This window comes from Gallus gallus, chromosome 3, assembly GCF_016699485.2.
Source record: "Gallus gallus isolate bGalGal1 chromosome 3, bGalGal1.mat.broiler.GRCg7b, whole genome shotgun sequence".
In the NCBI taxonomy this organism is placed as follows: Eukaryota; Metazoa; Chordata; class Aves; order Galliformes; family Phasianidae; genus Gallus; species Gallus gallus.
The window spans coordinates 107,266,663-107,287,572 of NC_052534.1; the positions used below are offsets into that span (position 1 = coordinate 107,266,663).

The 20,910-nt window shown below is 52.0% G+C and overlaps 4 protein-coding genes across 9 annotated transcripts; 1 reads left to right on the forward strand and 3 right to left on the reverse strand.

Annotated features, from left to right (window-relative positions):
• Positions 1 to 1,483: 1,483 nt before the first annotated feature.
• Positions 1,484 to 2,898, reverse strand: AvBD5 (avian beta-defensin 5). Its single transcript, NM_001001608.2, is given in 3 exon segments — positions 1,484 to 1,670; positions 2,026 to 2,152; positions 2,609 to 2,898. Coding segments are annotated over 3 exon segments (201 nt in total). The 5' UTR covers positions 2,667 to 2,898; the 3' UTR covers positions 1,484 to 1,654.
• Positions 2,899 to 5,149: 2,251 nt separating this feature from the next.
• Positions 5,150 to 7,019, reverse strand: AvBD4 (avian beta-defensin 4). Its single transcript, NM_001001610.2, is given in 4 exon segments — positions 5,150 to 5,290; positions 5,408 to 5,534; positions 5,995 to 6,129; positions 6,766 to 7,019. Coding segments are annotated over 3 exon segments (192 nt in total). The 5' UTR covers positions 6,053 to 6,129; positions 6,766 to 7,019; the 3' UTR covers positions 5,150 to 5,283.
• A 3,226-nt stretch (positions 7,020 to 10,245) lies between these two features.
• Positions 10,246 to 13,129, reverse strand: AvBD14 (avian beta-defensin 14). 3 transcript variants are annotated; one of them, XM_040696683.2, is made up of 3 exons: positions 12,932 to 13,129; positions 11,560 to 11,647; positions 10,246 to 11,207 (listed from the first exon to the last, which is right to left on the reverse strand). In XM_040696683.2, exons 1-3 carry the CDS (start codon positions 13,001 to 13,003, stop codon positions 11,083 to 11,085), a joined length of 285 nt encoding a protein of 94 aa, XP_040552617.1. In that variant the 5' UTR covers positions 13,004 to 13,129; the 3' UTR covers positions 10,246 to 11,082. The 3 variants fall into 3 exon arrangements, with proteins under 3 accessions (XP_040552617.1, NP_001335440.1, XP_025004231.1); NM_001348511.2 differs by having other exon boundaries at positions 12,771 to 12,981; XM_025148463.3 differs by having other exon boundaries at positions 11,560 to 11,650; positions 12,771 to 12,981.
• On the forward strand, positions 13,051 to 20,097 carry XKR5 (XK related 5). Of its 4 annotated transcripts, XM_003641074.6 has the most exons (9): positions 13,051 to 13,131; positions 13,552 to 13,735; positions 14,604 to 14,782; positions 15,373 to 15,582; positions 15,689 to 15,858; positions 16,092 to 16,203; positions 16,730 to 17,484; positions 18,289 to 18,332; positions 18,922 to 19,072. In XM_003641074.6, the coding sequence occupies exons 1-9, from the start codon at positions 13,074 to 13,076 to the stop codon at positions 19,061 to 19,063; spliced, it is 1,854 nt and encodes a 617-aa protein (XP_003641122.3). In that variant the 5' UTR covers positions 13,051 to 13,073; the 3' UTR covers positions 19,064 to 19,072. The 4 variants fall into 4 exon arrangements, 2 of the variants coding, with proteins under 2 accessions (XP_003641122.3, XP_004935961.2); XR_001466208.4 differs by having other exon boundaries at positions 16,730 to 18,332; XR_001466209.4 differs by lacking the exons at positions 18,289 to 18,332; positions 18,922 to 19,072 and adding an exon at positions 16,480 to 16,621 and having other exon boundaries at positions 16,730 to 16,866.
• Positions 20,098 to 20,910: the final 813 nt, after the last annotated feature.

The following is a 20,910-nucleotide window of genomic DNA, read 5'->3' on the forward strand; positions in this document are numbered from 1 at the left end:
TATCTCCCTTTCCTCTCAGTTTATTTAGTAATCAACTTCTTTTAGATATGCAGAATCATGATTAATATTTTACTTTCCTCCATTTGAAAAATTACAAGAACATTTTCATCTTTTTCCAAGATGGTTTGCACTTGACTTGCCAAGATGTGAAAAATATAAGGCTATCTTCCTAATGGCTACTCAGATTAATATAAATTGGGCCCACAGCAAGTGGGTGGGTCCACGGATAGCCTAATTCTGTTGGGATGTATTGTTTTTGGAGCAAATATTACAAACGTTTTTCAGTCTTCTTGTTGGCTTCAAGTCAGACTTCTTGATTTGAAAGAGACTTCCAAGAGTGCAGGCCCAGACGCACTGGGAGTTTTATCCTGAAGAGATGAAGGATACATAGGAGGCTGAGGGCCTAGTGCCATGTACCATGCAAACCTATGGTAGGGTTCTTCCCAGGGCAAAAATCTGTAAAAGGAGAACTGGATATCCATGTTGGTTTCTGTGGCTGTAGGGACTCTCTGATTATTCCGTCTCTTGCAGATTTTGTACCAGGCTCAGCATAATCAAGAGTTGCCCCAGCTTGCTGATGATAAAGGGGGGAGGGCTCCCAGCACATATTGCATGCAGGTCATGGTCAGGGTTGATCCCTGCTCAAAGGACCTGCTTTAAGCTGAATCTCTTGTGCTGAATCTCCACCCAAACTGCAGCCTGGCCTTGCTGATCTGGACCTGGATCTCCAACACCCAGCAGGCATCCTGATTTTGACTTGGATTATTGCCATGGAGGTGCTCAATGCTCCAGGCTGGATATGTCCCCAGCCCCACCCTGGTCTGCTCTGCTCCCCTCCCTGAAACACTGGAAGTGTTCCATTCCATTGGAACAGTTCTATGTCTTGTATAATAGCTCCACAGGGACTCCTGATTCAGCTTGGGATCAGGTGAACAGCTTCAGGCACAGACTGAACTAAGAGACGTGACAGCAGCCCCCCCATCCCTCACCCTTGACACAGGGTATGGTGTTGCCCTTTCTGCCAGGGGAAGCTGGAGTCAGGGTCCTTGCAGATCCCCCTGCCTTGTGGGGCTGGTGCTGGGGCCTGGGGACAACTTGAAGGGAGGGAAGGTGATGGTGGTGTGTGTACATGTGTTTGTGGGTCTGCGTCTATCTGGAATTCACCATCTTCTCACTGGCTTGAGCAGGGAATGAGATGATGTTCTCCAACGACCTAGGGCAGGGAGGGAAGACCCAGTAGTGTTATCCACCAGATTCAACCCCCCACCTTTACTAAAGTCCCATGTGAAACAGTCACAAGGAAGAGGGGCAGGTCCCTGTCTATCCCTTTTTCTCACTCTTGCTTTCTTGGGCAACAAATGCCCTGGAGGTGACCAGTTCCAATATAGTGGCGTTGCACCCCAAGGGAGGAATGAGACAGAGAAAAGAGACACACATCTGCACACCATTCCCCTAGGACAGACAGACATCTCCATAGTGTTAATGCAAGCTGCCACCTTGTATTGGGGACAGAGGGGTTCTCACAGGGCTGAGGTCTGGTTGTCCAGGGTCACCACCGCTCCCAGTGGTGATTGTTGCCTCTGGTGCACTGCAAAGGTAGGTGGTGGCTTTGATGCTCTGCATGGAGATGAACGTGAAGGGACATCAGAGGCCATCAGGAATACCATCGGCTGTGGGAGGAAAGGTGTGGCAGTGTTCATCCCAACCCTATGAGGCCAGAACCCTCAGTTAAAATGCCCATCTCCCTTTGGGACTGCTTCTGAACTACGGTTCTGGGGCTGGTGGAAGCCTGGGAAGAGTCCCCATGCTCTCTACAGGTGGAGACTGGGCTGCCAGCGTTAGTGGTGGAAGGAGGACACCGGATTGCTGCAGCCCCAGCAGCATCTCCCAGTTTGGATAACGCAGTAGCAGGGACCCGGGGATGCCCCCATGCCATTGGGCTGTGTGTTATTTCCCTTCTTCAAGGACCTCACCTCCAACCCCAACAGGAAGCAGCCACCCCGCATCAGGCAGCGCTGAGCCTACCTCCGACAGCAGAAGTCTTCCTTGGAGCAGAGGCCAATGCGGCCGATCCCTGGAGGACATGACTTGTGGGAGCAGAAGCCCCCACGGCGCTCACAGTCCTGGGGTAATCCTCGAGCAAGGGACAGCCCTGCAGAGAGCAGAAGGAGAACACCTCAGCACAGTTCTGCCCAGCTGTGAGCGCAGCCTTCTGCCCCTGTACAGCCAACATCGGTGCACCCTGACTGTCTCCTTGCTGAACACAAGTGGAAAGCTCTCCCCACACCCCTGGGCTGCCTATTCTTCCTTTTTTCTACTAGCCAAGGCAAACTTTCCAATGGAAATCCATTGGGTCCCACAGTAACCCAAGGAGGTTGTGGATGCCCCATCCCTGGAGGCATTCAAGGCCAGGCTGGATGTGGCTCTGGGCAGCCTGGTCTGCTGGTTGGCGACCCTTCACATAGCAGGGGGGTTGAAACTGGATGATCATTCAACCCAGGCCATTCTATGATTCTATGACCAATCATCATCAAACCCTCCATTATCCCCTACAAAATATCAACAAAGGGCAAACACACCACCTTCCCACAACGTATGTATATCTCACCTGGTTCTGCCCGGAGCATCAGGAGGAGGACAGCAAAGAGGAGAGGCAGGATCTGCATGGCTGGGAGATGCCCGGAGGGTCACAGCTGTGGGGAGAAGAAAAAACAGGGCAGGTTCCTTTCTTGCTGGCAGCAGCAGTTTGATCCCAGCTGGCGTCCTCCTGCCACGCAGGCAGTATCCCTGACACCACCGATTGTTCCCAAAGCACCTTTTCCTGTTTCTTCCACTGTCAGAGATGACACGGAATGGCTTTCCCCCTAGGCCTTCAGCCCCGGCTCTTGTGTCATCCTGCCTTGCGAAAGAGAAACACAGCGCTGTGGTTTGCTGGACGCTTCTTGGGACACACTTCATCCCCATCCGTTAGCCTTGGCACGCAACCCTCTCTCCCAGCACAAAGGAGCTCTGTGTTCCTCTCCTCCAGCGAAGCGTGCTCTCTATGCTTCACTTGAGAGCTGCTGGGAAGACGCCGCACGGGATGACATCTCCATTCAGCCCCATGAATGACAAGCTTTCATCACCACTCTGCATAAGAATTCGCTGTATGTCAGCCATTGTTGGTTGGCAAAATGTTGGTGGTGTACTTTTTTTAATCAGGATTCAGGCTCATCAAATCTGCATGTGTAATATGTGTTTATGCATATATATGTATGTATGTAAGGACATGCTCAGTCATAATGCACGTTCAATGGGCAGTTACAGAAATAAACCTTACTGCCCAGCAGGGAGGAGGGGGGAAGATCCCAGCCTCTGATTCAATGTAAGCTGGCTCTACGAGCTGTTCTCCAGCTATAAATGTGGCTATTTGTGGTGGAGAGAGAAAAGTCTGATGCTACAGCATTCTGCATATTGCTGCCTACAGATGTTGGAATGGCTCCAGGGCCGAACCTGAAATACCCAGGGCTGAATCTTCTCTGCAAAGCCCTCGGTCTTTGTGCAAAACATCTTGTGCCATTCCAGTTTGTGAAAGAAGCACTCACTGTGCCGTGGGTTGTGCAAAACGTCTTAGGACATAAACTGCAAATTGCTGCTTTGGTTCCACTTGACAGCTTCCTGAGGTCTCTATCCAGGGGAATCCCTGCGAGGTGGCTGTTGGCCTGGTTTCCTGCCCTTTGCACGCTGTGGTTTCCATGCTGGCACTCCGAGTCATTTGCAGAAATATCTCTTTGCAGGGAGGCACAGTGCTCCGTGACAAACATCAGGCTCTGGGCTTCAGGTCAGCCCTTTGCCTGTAGGCCCCTGGGTTGTTTCCCTTAAAAGCCAACCATCACTGCTCCCACCTTTGCTGAGCATACATGAGCACCGAGCTTCACACAGGCAGTAGGAGAGATGAGGTGAGTTCCCACTGAACCACAAAGATATAGGTGCTCCCCTTACTACCAGATATATGCTCTCAGAGCAGCTAGCACAGCCTGACCATAGCCTTTATTAATTCCTTGTGTCATAGAAAAGATTGGTTTCATCCAGAGAGATGTTTCAAAAAGGTCTTAGGTCTCAGCTAAGCCCCTGGGGTTATTCTATTCTATTCTATTCTATTCTATTCTATTCTATTCTATTCTATTCTATTCTATTCTATTCTATTCTATTCCATTCCATTCCATTCCATTCCATTCCATTCCATTCCATTCCATTCCATTTTACACTACTCCACTCTACCCTACTCTACTCCAGTCTAATCTACTCTTCTCTACTCTATTTGAACAGGCTGCCCAAGGAGGTGGTGGGGTCACCGTCCCTGGAGGTGTTCAAGAGCCATGGAGATGTGGAACTGAGGGACGTGGTCAGTGGGCATGGTGAGGGTGGGCTGGGGTTGGGCTTGGGGATTTTAGTGGTCTTTTTCAATGTGAATGATTCTGCAATTATGTGATTTTACTCCATTCTACTCTATTCAGGATGCTCCTGACCATGGAAGACCAACTGTGGACAAAGAGGAGCTCATGGAGCATCCTGCAGCTTTGGAGTTTTCCATTAGGGTTCAGGCTGGGGCAGGAGAAACCTTTTTGCAAGAGGAGAGAATGAAATAGCAGAGGGATTGGCCTTTCATACACTTTGTCTAATTGTCATGTTGTGAGCCTAATTACGACTGCCTGAGCTGTTACTGCAGCTGATGTGAATGTTGCAGATTCACTGCAAATTTATATAGCCCAAAATAATCAAGAGTGAAACCAGGCTTTGAATCTTAAAATGAGGACACTTGCCTGCTTTTGTTCTTCTTAGATCCCATAATGACCACTCTTGCCAGGTCTGAAATCTCTGGACCCGGAACGTTCAGAACAGAGGTTTTACAAAGAATTACACTGGAAAAGACTTTCATACTTGCCATGGAAGTGATGACTGACTCCAGCTGAGATCAGGACAGTGGCTCCTAGCAGGTCTGGGTGGAGCACATGCTGGTACCAGCAGCATGAAAGGGGAAACAGTTTAGTTTGGTAAACTAAACATACCTGAATCTGATTTCAGAAGTCTTATCTTGTTGAAACTTCTGAAGATTAATACTATTTCTAATGAAATTAATAACAAAAACACACATGGCTGCCATACAATCTCCCCAGATATTGCTTTTATTAAAAGAATGGCAAAAATTTGTTAAAAGAATGACCGGTACAATGGTTCCCCAAATCCAACAATGCAAGAAGAGACCATTTCCAGACTTCTGGAGATCCTGTGCAATTATTCACACTACAACCTATGCAAAAGAAAGAAGAGTACAGGGTTTTCACACCTAAGTTGAAGGGGAAAATCCCACCATATAGAACTTAAAATCTGGGAAGTCAGTTTAGCCATAGTCAAGTCTTAATCTTACCATCTACAGCAAGAATACTTGGGACGGCATAGCCCCAGGTAAGCATTCCCATAAGGGCATTTCCCAGGGGTGCAGAAGGTCCCGCGATATCCACATTGCATGTGATATCTTGGAGAACGGGAAAAGCCTGCAGTATTTAAAAAAGAGAAAAGAAAAATTGAAAAAAAGAAAGAAAAGAAAAAGGGAGACTGTTGCAGATACGATATTTCTCCCACTTCTCCCTTCTCTTTCTCAATCCGTCACAGTCTTTTCCCATCCATAATCACCTGGAGGACACTTACCACCCTATTCATGGAATCATAGAATCACTCAGGTTGGAAAAGACCTCTAAGATCCCCAAGTCCAACCCCACCCCCACCGTGCCCACTGCCCACTATGTCCCTCAGTGCCACATCTCCACACTGAACACCTCCAGGGATGGTGACCCCACCGCCCCCCTGGGCAGCTGTGCCACTGCAGCACTGCTCCTTATGAGAATTTTTACTAATATCCAAACTGGGCCACCTCCCAAAGGGGACAGAAGACCTTTATGAGACACCAATATCATACGGCTTGTATACAGCCTCACGCTTTCACTTACTCCTTACCCACAGCTCCATGAACTGCCACAAAGAGGAGCACGATGAAAAAGCAAAGGATTTTCATGGCAGAAGGCAGACTGGGAAATCCTGTCACTGCAGAGAAACGACACTGAGATGTTGTCCACCTACAGACACAGTGGGCTGAGGAGTGAAGGACAGAAATTATCATTGAGAATCATATAGAATACACTTTCTTCACAATCATGTGCTTTGTCTTAAGGGTTCCCTGGACCACACGTAAGATCATGGCAGAAGCTTCTGTGCAGAACTATGCCATTTTAAATCCAACTTTTAATTACCATGTTAATTAAGTAGACGTTTATCCTAAATTGCTTGACATGTTGCAATACACTGCAATAAATTGAACCTGCTCTGTGGAAGTTGTTAATTCAGAAACCAGAACATGACAATTCTTACTACATTCATGCAAGGCAACACGAAGCACGTTCTCAAACCTTTCTAAAGCAAGAGTAGAGAAGGAATCATTAAGGTTGGAAAGACCATGAAGGTCATCTAGTCCAACCACCGCTTTTTTGTTCAATTCCAGAACTATTTCCAAGACAAATTTCCTCCTAGATCTCCTTCTGCAGCCAACAAACATTTCTTCTTTCCAATCAATATTTGCCTAAACTAATGCTTGATGAACTGAGTCACTGCACAGTTAAGGTTACGACAGAGTAAAGCAGCTATCCATGGAAGATCTGAAATCTCCAGCCATTTTCAGAAGTACAGAGCTGTAGAAGAGAGGCTGAATAATGAGAAGATTTGGGTCATTACCACCAAAGAGGAGGCTCTGGGTTGGAGTAGTCCTGCAGATCAGCGTCAGCCACCCAAACGCATTAAGATGGAGGAGCAGAGCGTGGCTCTACGTGGCTTCTGGAGGCTGGGAAGGATGCTTGCTCTTCACAGCCTTCCTGGGGCCAATCAGGAGATGTCTGCAGTTCTGGGGAGAGTCGAGGCGCCGTTCAGCAGATCTTCTCTGTTAGCGTCCTCCTGTGAGGGACCAAGGTATTGTTGCCAAAACGTTGCAGCATCACCTCAAGAAATGCGCTGAGCTGCCTGCAAAACGACCTTGGAACCTCTGCCTGTGCAACGTTAGACCACAACGACTTGCTCAAGGTTTCTGTCATGGCAACTGCTCAGTTTAGGTGGGCTTTGTGGTTAGCAGGAGCAGTGTTAGTTATTATTACTCAATTTAAGTGCTTGTTTAACACAGGAGCACGTGCTACATCTCTGCTAGGGAGCTAACCTGCGCCAGGTTTATCTCCAGGACAAAAGGCAGGGTCTGGCTGTGTCCGTGCTACTAACCTCAGCCTCCACCATGGAGTGGCTTTGCCTCAAGTGTCTGCTGGAGATGGTCTTGGTATAGATAAAGACCACACTTCCTCATTAGAAAGTTGTGGGTATTTAAGGAGAAACTCCTGCTGGGATTTGTTTGGTCAATGAAATAACTGCCCAGCTCATTGGTAACGCTCAAATGCACATGACTGAGTGTTGAGTGGGATCCTGGGCAGCCCTGCCCATGGCAGGAGGCTGGGAACTGGATGGTCTTTGAGGTCCCCTCCAATACAAGCCATTCCATGACTGCTCTCATCAAAACCCAAAACACGTTGCTGCAGAAGGCAAAACTAATTCTTAGAGCTGGAAATCATAGAATCACCGAGGTTGGAAAAGACCTCCAAGGTCATCCAGTCCAACCGTCCACCAACCACCAATACTTCCCCACAACTTTGTAATGAGGAAGCACCGTCTCCATCTATTTGCACTGTTCCCCTTTGAATTCTTTACAGAGGTAAGAAATAGGTCACCGTAAAATGAAATACAATAATCCAGTCCCTGCCTCCATACGTGGGTTAAGATTTCCCACTGTGCCACTCAGGTAGAACTGCCAGCTACGATCGTGTTGCCTGTGAATGTGACGACAGCTTTCTGTGCCACGACTTCACCACCCATGACAGCAATTTTATTACCACAGAATGGTTTGAGTTGGTAGGGACCCTTGAAGGCCGTCTAGCTCCAACTCCCTGCACTGAACAGGGACTCCCACAGCTCGATGGGTGCCCAGAGCCTGGCCTCAAGCATTACCTTGCCAGGGACAGAAGCACATGCCCCTGAACGCCCTCCTACACCTTCCCCATCACAACCCCCCTCACACTTCCCGTGTGCTTACAGAAATCCCTGCTTTTTCTCCAGGGATCTGCTGTAAGAGGATCTTCACCCTCCTTTTCAGGCCCCTTTCACTCCTATTTGAAGCAGACCTGCCACGTTCTATGGGAGTTACTGTTCTCTGTCAGCCCTTCGCTCACCGCTGAGCCCTTCCCTATGTGACCCCCCCAGCTGCCTTTCATGCCCTGCGGGGATTTTTCTTAGACCTCTTTGTTTTCTTTTTGAGTCAAAGCAAATATTTTACCGAGGTCTCTAGCACAGCCTTTTCTTTTTAACAGCTTACAGGCCGCCTGCAGGCTTCTTCCTCCTCTGGGCTGCTCTTTTCGGTGCTCTTTTGCACTTATTTTTGCTTCTTTTTGAGTCTGAATTTTCACACATTAAACATATATGATCTCACTGTGCAGTTAAAGCTAATTGCGCCGTGGTCGCTGTTACAGGGAAGCTCTCCAACAGCTTCTGCATTAGCTTCCTTGTACCACTCACCCCCAAATCCAGAAGAAACTTTCCCTGGAAGTGCCAGGATGGCTTTTTCCAAAAATCAGCCTTTTGCATCACAAATACAATCTCTACACCCTCCCACTATCCTGGCCAACCCCTCACAACTGCTCCGAGCATCATGCAGCAGGGGTGACCCATTCTTTGCATCCATCGGGGAGGGACTGTTGCTCCAACCTCCCACTCAGGTGTTGACAAATATTTGGGTGTGTACCTACACACGGGGGTGGCTCGGCAGGTGAGGGCCAGCTGGGTCCATGTGACATCCCATCTGTAGGCTCCCTTCGCCTCTGCCACCTCCTGTCTAATGTGGGGGACAGTGCTAATGGGGACACGTGGTTGTGCAGTTGGCTTTGATGCTCGCTGTTGTCCTCATGGTACCTCCGTGCCCCCCATCTTGCCAAGCCTTGGGTCAAAGTTTTCAAATGATGAAGGTGCTTCCAGTTTAGGATAGCCCGAATCTTACAGCATCCATCTTTCCAGTGAAGGGAATCCACCTGAATTTAGTGAAAAAAGAGATTGTTCCATACCTGCCCCATCATAGCCACAATGTATAGACTCACATTTCTGGGCTGTGATGGCCAGCAGCAGTTGTGTACCGCACAGAGGGATCTGCTGTCCCCACCTGTTGGTTGCACTTAAGAAAGATATTGCATGCTCTTTTCTTAAGAGTGCCTTACTCTGGAAAGGGATAAACAGAATCGGACATCAGAGCAGGAGACTCAAGATCTTTCTCCTCCTCCTGGCAGGAGACCAGGAGGCAATGGCCTTGCTGACACCTCCCAGTTCATTCCCCAGGCTCCTCATCTGTTCATGCCAAGCTGAGATTCTTGCGTTCCCTTTAATGCCCTTCATTTCCTAACTGCAATCGTTATACAACCACTGTGGAGTCTCATTCACAGCTATTCCAGCAAACCAGCCCCATGAGTGTCACCGCAGCTTTTTGGCATCCCACCAAGTTCCTGCTTTTTGGCCATAATTATTTCTTCTTCCTGAACGAGAGGAGTTAACCTTAATCCTGGGTGGAAGAGCGTGGCTTAATCAGAACAGCAGGAACTTTGTGTTTGCTTAGCTGCCTCCTACGGGCCGTGCAAGGCCCAGTTCACGAGCACAAAGGACTTTCCAGTCCCTAGATGGAAGGAGTGATTAAGGTTCAAATAGCACCTCTGGGCTCAGAGAACCTGATTATTATTAATGATTGTTTCTTTGGCTGTGGCAACATGCTATACAATAACGCCAAGTGCAGTGTGTGTTTATTCCAGGCTGAATAAATCTGAACTTCCCAAATGCAGAGTTAACCAAACCCTCTCCTGACGTGGGCCTGCATAAGGCATGACCTAGAAAACCTTTCCCAAGTTTTGTAGGTGCCCATAAGCTGTGGCTGGATAACACAGAATCATAGGATCACAGAATGGCTTGGGTTGGAAAGGACCTCAAAGACTATCTAGTTCCAACCCCCATGCTGTGGGCAGGGTTAAGAGTGCTTCCCAATACTGCAACCCAATACCACATATCAGTAATGCATCCCAACCCCACATCATTCTATCAGAAGAGGGGTGGCCAGCAGGGACAGAGAGGCTGTGGATGCCTAAAGCCTAGCGTTATTACCCGTGCTTTATTAGGTATTTACACAAGTCAAACAAGTTGCAGAGTAGGCTCTTTGAATACATGTTACAGAAGAGAAAAAGAGCACAGATCACTTCTACTTTGTAAGGCTGAGCTATTGTTCAGAGCTTGCAGGAGAGCAGAAGACTTCAGCGTCCAGCTGGGTCACAATAGAGGGCAGATAGGAGTTGGCCATGATGTGGAATGAGACAGGTGGAAGATAAAAGCCTTCAGCCAAGACATTTAAAAGGGGATGTGAGGAAATTTAGGGCCTAAAAGAAAAGAAGAGAGATCCTACAGTGAAGAAAGGAAGATGAGGGTGATATTTCACATTCACACATCTGTTCAGAAAATACTGCATGAAGAAGGAAGGCAGGTTAATAGACATGAGCCTCCTAAATTGGATGTGGCCCTTGAGGCTCTGTGGGCAGCTGTCACAGGACAGTATGTTGGGTGTGTGAGGTCTGCTGGGGCGCCTCTGCATCGCATGGGACAAATGGCACTGCCCTTGACACAAGTGGGAAATTCCCAACAAGAAACATCTTTGGAAAACAGAGGAGTTGTCCCATTTCAGGCACACAGCTCAACGCTGCCTTGGTGATGGCAGAGGGGCAGCATCCAGGGGATGAGGAGAGCAGTGATTCCCCAGGTGTGGATCCACGGACGAAGAGCAGACGTGAGGCTTCCTGCCAAAGTGCCTTCCCCAGCACCAGGGATAGCAGCACCCCAAACAACAGCATGGCTGCATAGGGAAGAACGATGCTACGCTACTGCTGTCGCTGCTAATGACACCACCAAGGCTACCAGCTCAACACAGACCACGGAATGTCACCAAAAGGGTCTGCAGCACTTTGCCAGTCCATTGTAGCAGGTACCACTGGATCTCTTGAAGAAAGGACACAGCAAGAACGAACACTTGCCCTTCATCTTCCGACATGTGACAGTGTCCGACTCTGTAATGGAGAAAAAGAACCTGTGAGACTCTTCCATTGGATTTCCAAGTGTGAAGAAGGCTGGTCTCCATGCTACCAGCTCAGCCTGCAGGTAGCACAGGTCAGTTCAGCAAGAGGAACGTGAACCCACTGTTGAGTTTTGCTGCCATGTCTGAAAGCATTCATGAGTTGCAGATTGTGAGGTTCTCCCCTCCAGCCCTGAAAGTGCCAACCAGAGTTTGCCTACTCAACACTCGTCTACCAGATCCAGCACCAAGCATCACGTCAATGTGCCATGAGTTCATTCTTCATTTGCAGAGCAGTTCCCTGTTTCCCAAACATAAAAATGACCTTTGATTATATTTACACTTACCTGGTGCAGCCTGGGGTACTGCCAGGAGAACAAGAAACAGGAGGAATATGCCCATGGCTTTGGTTGACATTGTCGTGTCGCCCTGAAGCTGCTGAGACCAAGAGGAAGGAATGAACCTCTCTTTATAAAGCTTTGTTGAATGTGATCACCAGGGGTTTAGCAATCTTATAAATAACAGCTTTGAAGGACGTGTCTTGTAACCTCTAATTACAATTCCTGTGTGGATGCATAGCACAACATGCCCCACCTCAATAAGCCTGCAAAAATGGGGCAGACACCCCATGCCACTATGCCATCCTGTGCCAGCCCATGCCATGCCATGTGCAGAGGTGATTTCACCACTGTCTATATTTAGCTTCACTGGAGATGTGAATGGCTATTTAGCACACCAAGAGGAAAAATAGGCTGTAGGCCATGCACCCCTTTTTTCATTCAGGGGCTGCTTAAATGTAAGGATGAAGGATGCAAAGTTCTTCCATAGTTGGTAAAAATCAGTACTGGAGACAGAGATCCCGGATACACTCCTTCTAAAATCAGAGAGAGTAGCTTGGCTCCCCAGCCAGCAGCACATCCCTGAGCACACAGGTTTGGGTCACTGTTCATATGCAAGTATCAAGAGGGAAGCATAGGGCACAGAGAGACAGGCATCACACACTGTGGATCTATAGAGAACTCTGGAAACTGAGTTGGATGACAGACTGCTGCTTAAACCAGCAGCGTCCAGGCTTAGTTCCAAGGTTTGCCAAGAAACTTGCTAAAGATTAAAAACAAACAAACAAACAAAAAACAGCAGAAAAATGAGTTAAAGCCCCCAAACACACTCATATGGGTTGGGATGGGATGGGATGGGATGGGATGGGAGGGGAGGGGATGGGGTGGCATGGGATGGGATGGGATGGGATGGGGTGGTATAGGATGGGGTGTGGTGGGGTGGGGTGGGGTGGGGTGAGATAGGATGGGATGGGATGGGATGGGATGGGATGGGATGGGATGGGATGGGATGGGATGGGATGGGATGGGATGGGGTGGGGTGGGGTGGGGTGGGGTAAGGTGGGGTGGGAGGGGAGGGGAGGGGATGGTGTAGCATGGGATGGCATGGCACGGCATGGCAGGGCATGGCATGGCAGGGCATGGCACGGGATAACTCCTGACAGCTCAGTGGATCCGCTGAGCTCCGGGAGCATCCCGCATGATTTTCCAAAACCACTCACAAATCTGTGGACGCTATTTGGACTTCATTAGCAGCCATCTCTTCCGACGGAGGGGAGGAAAAATAACGTAGTTCATCTGCGGCAGCACCGCACACCGTGCCCCGGCTGCCACCTAGCGCTCAGTCCCGCGGGGACAACGGGGGACATCGGGATGTACCAACCGGGGCCCCAAAAAGCCGGCGAGAAGCAAGCAGCGTGACGTAACAACTCCGCGGCGGGGCGGGGGGAGGCATCTGGGGAGGTGCTCCCGTGTTTCCTCCTCCTCTTCCTCCTCCTCTTCCTCCTCCTCCTGCTGCGCGGAGGATGCGCGGGGTCTGCCCGGCGCTCTGCCTGGCGCTGCTGGCGGCGGAGCGCGGAGCGAGTGAGTGAGCGCGCAGCGTGCGCGGGAGTTGCGCGGGGAGGAGGGAGACAGCGCTGTGCCCCCATGATCGCATCACCCCTGGCCTGGACCCCTCTGCTTGCCCCTCCTTTGCTCCCTAAACGAGGGGTCTCGGGATCTGCGCAGCCTCCAGCTATATTCTCCTTTATAAAAAAGTAAAAAAGAGAGAAAACACTGAAAGTTTGGAATTTTTTTTCTTAAATTTGAAGCTGGGCACGCTTTATCTGAACCCGCCTTTAGCCGTGTCCCTGGGTGGTGACAGCTGTGCTGCTGCTGACAAGCCCTAAGGAGCCAGCAGCCTGAGATAAGAGTGGGACCCGGGCTGTGAACTTTTGGGGAAGCTGTGGGTTGCATCTTTTAGGCGTGTGGCATCCCCAGCAGTGCCTCTCTCTTATTTTCTAGGGCTCTGCACCATCATCCATTACCTTTCCCGTGGGCAGCTGGGCTGGCTTTGTGCAACCATCGGCTGCCTGGTACCTGGCTACGTGGCTCAGTTCCTCAGCATCCTCTGGTTGAAGGCAGATGGACACCCACCGGGCTGCAGGGTCCTGGTCCTCCACATCCTACAGTTTGGCCTCTGGAAGCGGTGAGCGATTCACCCCACAGTCCATCCAGCCTCCCTAAACCTGCCCAAAATGGGGTGGACATCCCATCCCATGTCATCCCATCCCATGCCATCCCAACAAATGCATTGCCATCCGGTCCCATTCCATGCCACAACATCATGCTATCCCAACCCATGCCTTGCCATCTTGTCCAATCCCATGCCATGCAATCCCATTCCATTCTGTCCCTTCCCATCCTATGCCATTCCATAGCATGCCACCCCATGCTATCCCATCCTATCCCATCCCATCCCATTCCATCTCATCCCATGCCATCCCATGCCATCTCATGCCATGCCATGCCATGCCATGCCACACCATCCCATGCCATGCCACACCATCCCATCCCATCCCATCCCATCCCATCCCATCCCATCCCATCCCATCCCATCCCATCCCATCCCATCCCATCCCATCCCATGCCACGCCATCCCATCCCATCTCTTCTCTTCTCTTCTCTTCTCTTCTCTTCTCTTCTCTTCTCTTCTCTTCTCTTCTCTTCTCTTCTCTTCTCTTCTCTTCTCTTCTCTTCTCTTCTCTTCTCTTCTCTTCTCTTCTCTTCTCTTCTCTTCTCTTCTCTTCTCTTCTCTTCTCTTCTCTTCTCTTCTCTTCTCTTCTCTTCTCTTCTCTTCTCTTCTCTTCTCATGCCATGCCATGCCATGCCATGCCATGCCATGCCATGCCATGCCATGCCATCTCATTTCATATCATCTCATCTCTTCTCATCTTATGCCATCCCATTCCATCCCATCTCAACATCCCATCCCATCTCATCATCTCATCCCATCCCATGCCATCTCATCTCATCTGATGCCATCCCATCCCAACCCATTCTCATGATTCTTGTAGGTACTGGGATATTTTGTGGATGGAGGTGAAGGCAAACAGCAGTGCAGGTACTGAGGAGATGCTGATGTGGCATGCAGATGTGTGTGTGCTGCGGCTCCTGGAAGCCTTGCTGCAGAGTCTGCCTCACCTCCTGCTGCAGGTGTATGCTGTGTTCAGTGAGCCAGCCAGCCTCATCCCTGGTGAGTCTTTGGGCTATGCATGGATTTTCCCAGCTGGCACAGTCATGCCTTCCAGTGTACAGTGCATCTCCATGGCATGCAGTGCCTTGGTTGGGTTAGAACTCTACATATGTTCCCTAGGTTCATCCCAAAATGTGCTGTCGTACTGAGCAACTGGGGTTTGGGGCTGCTTCATGGAAAAGGTGAATTTTCATCTTGGTTTTCCAAAGGGAGAGGCTGGGGTGTGAACAAGGTCATACTCACTGGTCAGTGTTAGGCTTTGGTAGGACTGGAGATGGAATTCAGGATTCGGGTAGGGAAATTTGGATAGGGAGATATTAGGGTAGTATGGTTAGGTTGTGGTTGGGCTTGATGATCTTTAAGGTCTTTTCCAACCTGAGCAATTCTATGATTCTATGATTCTATGTCAATGCAGCTGTTTAAAGGAGACTCAATCTGGCAGGAATGGGTTGAAACCCTCCATCTGGCTGGACCCGCTGTCTAGCTTGCATGGGTGCTGTGCCATAGGTAGCTCCTGAGAGCACAGCTAGGGTCCTACAAGACAGTCCGGCATCCTTCAAGCTCTCAGAACTTCCCCTGTCCCCATACAGCTGTCAGTGCTGGGCTGTCCCTGCTGTCCCTCTCCTGGGCTTTGGTCTCCTACAGCCGCTCCTGCTGCCTGCTGAGACCCGGCCACGTGTGCCTGCCGGCCACAGCCCTGCTCTGCCTTCTGCTCTGGAGGATGGGGATGCTGACAAGCAGGGTCCTGGCCCTGGTGCTGTTTGCCAGGCTCTATTCCTGCTGGGTTCTGGCTGTGGCAGGTGAGAGCAGCACTCATTGTCCTTATGCCCCATCCCACTGCCAGCCATGGGGATGCTCCCACTGAGCCCAAGTTGCTTGTATCTTTTCGGTGCCATCCCCTTGCAGGCACCCACTGGGTGCTGATGTCCTTCTGGCTGGTGGCCCTGCAGAGTGACATTGTGGCCCAGCCCTGCCGCTGGAGGCTGTTCAACATCCTGCTGGGAGCTGTGTACATCTTCTGCTACATCAACGTCCAGCCTGGTCCCTCCAAGCACCGCATGGCTGTGTTCTACGTGGTGAGTACCCAGGATGTGGCTCTGGGCAGCCTGGTCTGATGGTTGGCTACCTGCACATAGCAGGGGGTTGAACTGGATGAGCATTGAGGTCCTTTTCAACCCAGGCCATTCTATGATTCTATGAATAGCTGTATTGCAAGACACAACATGCATCAACTGGGATGCTGGGAGCTGGGTGGTTTGCATCATCAGAAGCATATCAGAGGATGTAACGATGGCTCTCTGCCCTGTAGGTAATGCTGACGGAGAACACGTTCCTGCTGCTGCTGGCCACTGAGTTCCTGCAGGCAGAGATGGGGCACAGGCTGCGTGTGAGCGGGGCTGCCATGGCGGGGGCTGCCCTGGGTGAGAGCCGCTGCGGTCTGCAGCATGGGTTGCATGTTTGGAGAGCAGCTTTGGCAAATTCCCATCGTGTTTGCTTTATTTCTTCCGGAGTTTATTGGTTATCCCATACTGGGTTTCATGGGCGTTAAGTAAGAAAGTGTTGTAATGTCAGAGCGGTGAGGTTGGGAATAGCATCCCAGCAGCAAAGGTGGGGAAGAAGTGTCTGATGAGGTCTCTAAAAGCGATGAATAGTGGGGGTTTGGGATTGGAGAAGGACCCATCCCATCTCACACACAGGCTCCTGAGCTGGGTGTGAAGGCGTTCTTGGAGCTGATGTCCACTGGGAATGGGAGGTTGCTACGAAACTGGTCCTGCAGGAGGAACAGAGGGTGCCCTGAAGTGAGATGTGGATGTGGTTGGAGGGCCAGGACGCTGCAAGGTATTGCTGCCCAGCAGTGTCTGTGCAAGGAGAAACCCTCTCTCTCCTGCACACCTCACTGAATGCAGCCAGGATTCATCCCTTGATGCTTTCCTGCTCTTTTTGCAGGTGTTGCAGCCATGGTGGTTTATTACAGCCTCCTTCATCCCAAATCCTCCAAGATCAGGCAGGGAGTCCTGGAGAACTCCAGCTGTGCTGCTGGCAATGACCGGACTGCTGGGAATAACTCCTGCATGGGGCAGAGTTGGGGAACTTCGGGAGATGGAGAGTCCTTGGCTGCAGAAAGGACCACAGTAACTCCCCAAACTGGGAACAACTCATCGCTCTTCCAGCTCGGAGGGCGTTCGGAGGATGGATGGACAAACCACCACCATTGGCTGCTGGTGAAGCTGGCCTTGAAGACGGGAGACGTGTCAAAGATCAACGCAGCTTTCGGGGATGCTGGTGTGGGAGAGCTTCACCCTAATGGGTTGGCAATGGGAACACCCCGACCTGAGGTTGAGCCTTCCCTTCCCACAGTGGAAATCGCTCCTCTGGGATTGGGATTGGGTCTACTAGAGGAGAAGTCGGTGGTGGTGAGGAACGGAGGAGGCAGTAAACGTGAAGTCGGTGCTGGAAGGGACAGAGGAGGGCAGGAGGCTGCTGGCCACCCTGACACCCCCTCACCCCACAGATCCTCTGCATCCCTACCTGAGGGCTCCTCGGTGTACTTCAGTGCCAGCACAGGTGACATCACCTCTCCAGGTGCAGTGATGGTGACAGCCACCTCCATGGGACCGCTGCAAGGGGACAGCAAAGCCTGCTCTTCCCCAGGAGGCCCGGCAGGAGGAGGGGGAAGAGGAGAAGATTTATCCCTTGAGACAGTGAGCATCAGCCCCATCCTGGGCTCTTGTGCCCACAGGCATCTGCAGAGTGGCTGCGGGGTGGCAGGTCCCCCCGAGGAGCTGTGTGTGGGGACAGAGGGAGCCCTTCTGGGGTGGCATCACCTGCAGGACACCCACCCCTGTGGCACGCAGGGAGCTGCTGGCCTGAGGAGCAAGCTGAGGCCACCACGCTTTACCTCCACTCCCAAGGCTGACTCCAAACGTTCCCAGCGAGGACTGAGGGGTGTTGGAGAGGAGAAGGATGTGTCTGGGGTGGTGGAGTGACCCTGCGCTGTCACCATGGGTCAGCATTGGGGTGGCTGCTTTGCTCAGTGAGATGCAATAGGGATGTTCATGCTGAGCTCAAAGGCTGTCCCTGTGTGCCCATGGGGTCCTTTGTCACCAGGAGGTCTCCTCCCCTCCTGGTACTGCTTCTTTTTGTTCTTCTGGAGAGCCTTAGCGGATGGAAGGGCTGAAAAGCCTGGGTTTAGGTGTTTATTGTTTACTTAACCCTATGGGCAGTTGGAACATCCTGCCTTTCCTGCATAGGTGGTGATGTTGGGAAAGGTGGCCTTTAACAATCACAGAATCATAGGATTGTTTGAGCTGGAAAGGACCCGTAGAGGTCATCTAGTCCACCTCCAAGTGCCCAGACAAGCTGCTGCCCCAAGCAGGAGCTGCTCATGACAAACAGGTTCCTAAACCAGAAATGTGATGGGTTTTATTCCCAGACGTTTACTCTGGGGTGGAGCAAGCCCTGCGTTAAGGCTCAGCAGTGCCTGATCAATTCTTCTCCCTCCACAGACAGATGGGACCGCACCGGAATCCAATCACTCTACATATGGCAGGTGACAACCTCGGGACATTGAATTACAGCCATGAGCCAGGTCTGCTGGCTTCCCCATGGCTGTGGGGATTGAGAACTGGTGGGCACTGCCTGCTGCAGGAAAGCCTCCAGCAGGATGGGCACAGAACCATAGCATGGTTTGGGTTGGGAGGGACCTTTAAGATCACCCAGTTCCAACCCCCTGCTGTAGGCAGGGACGCCTCCCAATAGACCAGGTTGCTCACAGCCCCATCCAGCCTGGCCTGGGATGCCTCCAAGCTGGGAACATCCACAACCTCACTGGGCCATCCGTCCCAGTGTCTCACCAATCTCCCAGTAAAGAATTTCTCCCCGAGATCCAGTCTAAATCTGCCCTCTTCCAGTCTAAAGCCTTTTCCCCTCATCCCGTCGTGGTATGAGGAGTGGTTCAACAAAGCTGCCAAGCAGCGCTCGCTGCGCAGAAGGGCCCCAGCCAGACGTGTTCCATCAGGCTGAGCTGTGCTCTGGAAACCCGGTTGGGCTGTTTGGGACTGCAGCTGCCTTCCAACGTGACAACAGCTCCGTACCTCCGCCCCGGCTCCGGCACAGCTGTATTTTGCTTTGCTCTGCAGGGAGGAAGCAGTTGCAGCAGCTTTTCCTGAGCCCCCCTCGCTGCGCGCATGGCACGGAAGGCAGCCGAGCTGCCGGAGCAGCCCTGAAGTTTTGATGCAGTTTGTTTTCCTTATCTTTGACAATATAGAATTGGTGCTTTAAGAAGACAAACCAGGCTTCGCCGTGTCGATGCGTCGTGCCGGGGTGCTCAGTGCCTGCTCGGCAGCACGCAGCCGCTGGGTGTTGCAGTGGGAGATGTGGGACCTGGCCCTCCTGCTGCTCTGTGCTGCTGCCTGATTCCAGGTCATAGAACCATAGGACGGCCTGGGTTGAAAAGGACCACAGTGATCATCTGCTTCCAACCCCCCTGCTATGTGCAGGGTCGCCAACCAGCAGACCAGGCTGCCCAGAGCCACATCCAGCCTGGCCTTGAATGCCTGCAGGGATGGGGCATCCACAGCCTCCTTGGGCAACCTGTGCAGCTGTCCCTCCCCATCTCCTCTGGGGGGGGAACACAAGGCCTCCCATTAACCTCCTGCACACCCACAGCTTTCTCAAGGAGAGCGAAGAAATCGCGCTGGGGTTTCTCCCCACAGCTCCCCGCTCCTCAGCCGCCAGAGGGAGGTGGTGCTCAATGCTGCCGGAGCGCACTTCCATTTCCACAGGCTGTGTGCCCATCCCACACCCAGACCGTGGGACGGGGCGGGGGGGGGGTGTGGGACTGCTAATAGCTGCAGCCCTCCCAGTGGGAACGGGTGAGGGCGAAATGGGGGGCTCTGGGATGCTGGAGGAGGCTGATGCTGTGCACAGTGAGTGCCTGGGTGGATAGTGATAGGACAAGGGGGAATGGATTTAAACTGAGACGGGGAGGTTTAGGTTGGATATGAGGAGGAAATCTTTCACCCAGAGGGTGGTGATGCACTGAACAGGTTGCCCAAGGAGGCTGTGGATGCCCCATCCCTGCAGGCATTCAAGGCCAGGCTGGATGTGGCTCTGGGCAGCCTGGTCTGCTGGTTGGCGACCCTGCACATAGCGGGGGGTTGAAACCAGATGAGCATTGTGGTCCTTTTCAACCCAGGCCATTCTATGGTTGGATTCATCTATGGTTGGATTCATCATCCCACCACACTCAGCCTATGGTTCTCCTATGCTCCCACCTGCCCTGGAATAAAGGATTTCTGCTCATTTGCCCCTGATGAGCCCTTTTGGTTCGCGTTGCTGTCAAGAAACCCCCCCTGCAGCACTGCAAAGAGGCAGAAGGGACCTCAGCTGTGCTGAGCTACGGTAAGAATGGGGATTGGGAGGCCAGGGCCGGGCAGGACAATGCAGGGAGTGACTGGAGCTGCCCAGAACGGGCTGTGCCGCTCAGCACTGATCTGGAAGAAGGAGCAGGAACGGAACCTCCGTCCCTCCCGGCGCTAACAAAGCCCGGGTGGACACCGCCCCCAAGGTTTGTGGGTTTGGATGTGCCCCATCGCCCCATCCCTGCAGGCATTGAAGGCCAGGCTGGATGTGGCTCTGGGCAGCCTGGTCTGCTGGTTGGCGACCCTGCACATAGCAGGGGGTTGGAAGCAGATGGTCATTGTGGTCCTTTTCAACCCAGGCCATCCTACGGTTCTGTGATTCTATGTGGGTCCGTGCTGCTCGCGGCCGTGTTTAGGGTGGGAGGACACCAAGCGAGTGGGAAGGCGATGCGTGGCGCGGGGCTGCCCTTCTCCTGCACGGCGATGGCCACGAGACGTTGGCCCAGCGATGGCCCGGCATTACCCCGGGGCTGTTGGGCTGTTGTTTTCTCGTCGTTTTCTTTCCCGAGCCGCGACTTCAGCCCGCAGTTCCCCCTTTCGGTGTCCCCAGCGGCGCGGCCCCGCGCTCCCCCCGCACCCACCCGCGGCGTCGGGGCAGCCGCGGCGGCCACGCGTGGGGGCCGGGAGCCTCGGGGGTGGGGCCGGGGAGGGCCGGGGAGGGGCGGCGCCTGCGCGGGGCGGCCGCGGAGCTCCGCGAAGTTGTGC

Excerpts from the sequence above, each read along its gene's own strand:
- AvBD14 (XM_040696683.2), bottom strand. The coding sequence starts at position 13,003 with ATGCCTCCCCCCGCCCCGCCGCGGAGTTGTTACGTCACGCTGCTTGCT. Across the intron at positions 11,648-12,931 it reads GCCGGCTTTTTGGGGCCCCG|CTTCAGGGCGACACGACAAT; the intron begins GTTGGTACATCC and ends TGGTCTCAGCAG. Across the intron at positions 11,208-11,559 it reads AGTACCCCAGGCTGCACCAG|AGTCGGACACTGTCACATGT; the intron begins GTAAGTGTAAAT and ends TCTCCATTACAG.
- XKR5 (XM_004935904.5), top strand. The coding sequence starts at position 13,074 with ATGCGCGGGGTCTGCCCGGCGCTCTGCCTGGCGCTGCTGGCGGCGGAG. Across the intron at positions 15,859-16,091 it reads GCATGGCTGTGTTCTACGTG|GTAATGCTGACGGAGAACAC; the intron begins GTGAGTACCCAG and ends TCTGCCCTGTAG. Across the intron at positions 16,204-16,729 it reads CATGGCGGGGGCTGCCCTGG|GTGTTGCAGCCATGGTGGTT; the intron begins GTGAGAGCCGCT and ends CTCTTTTTGCAG.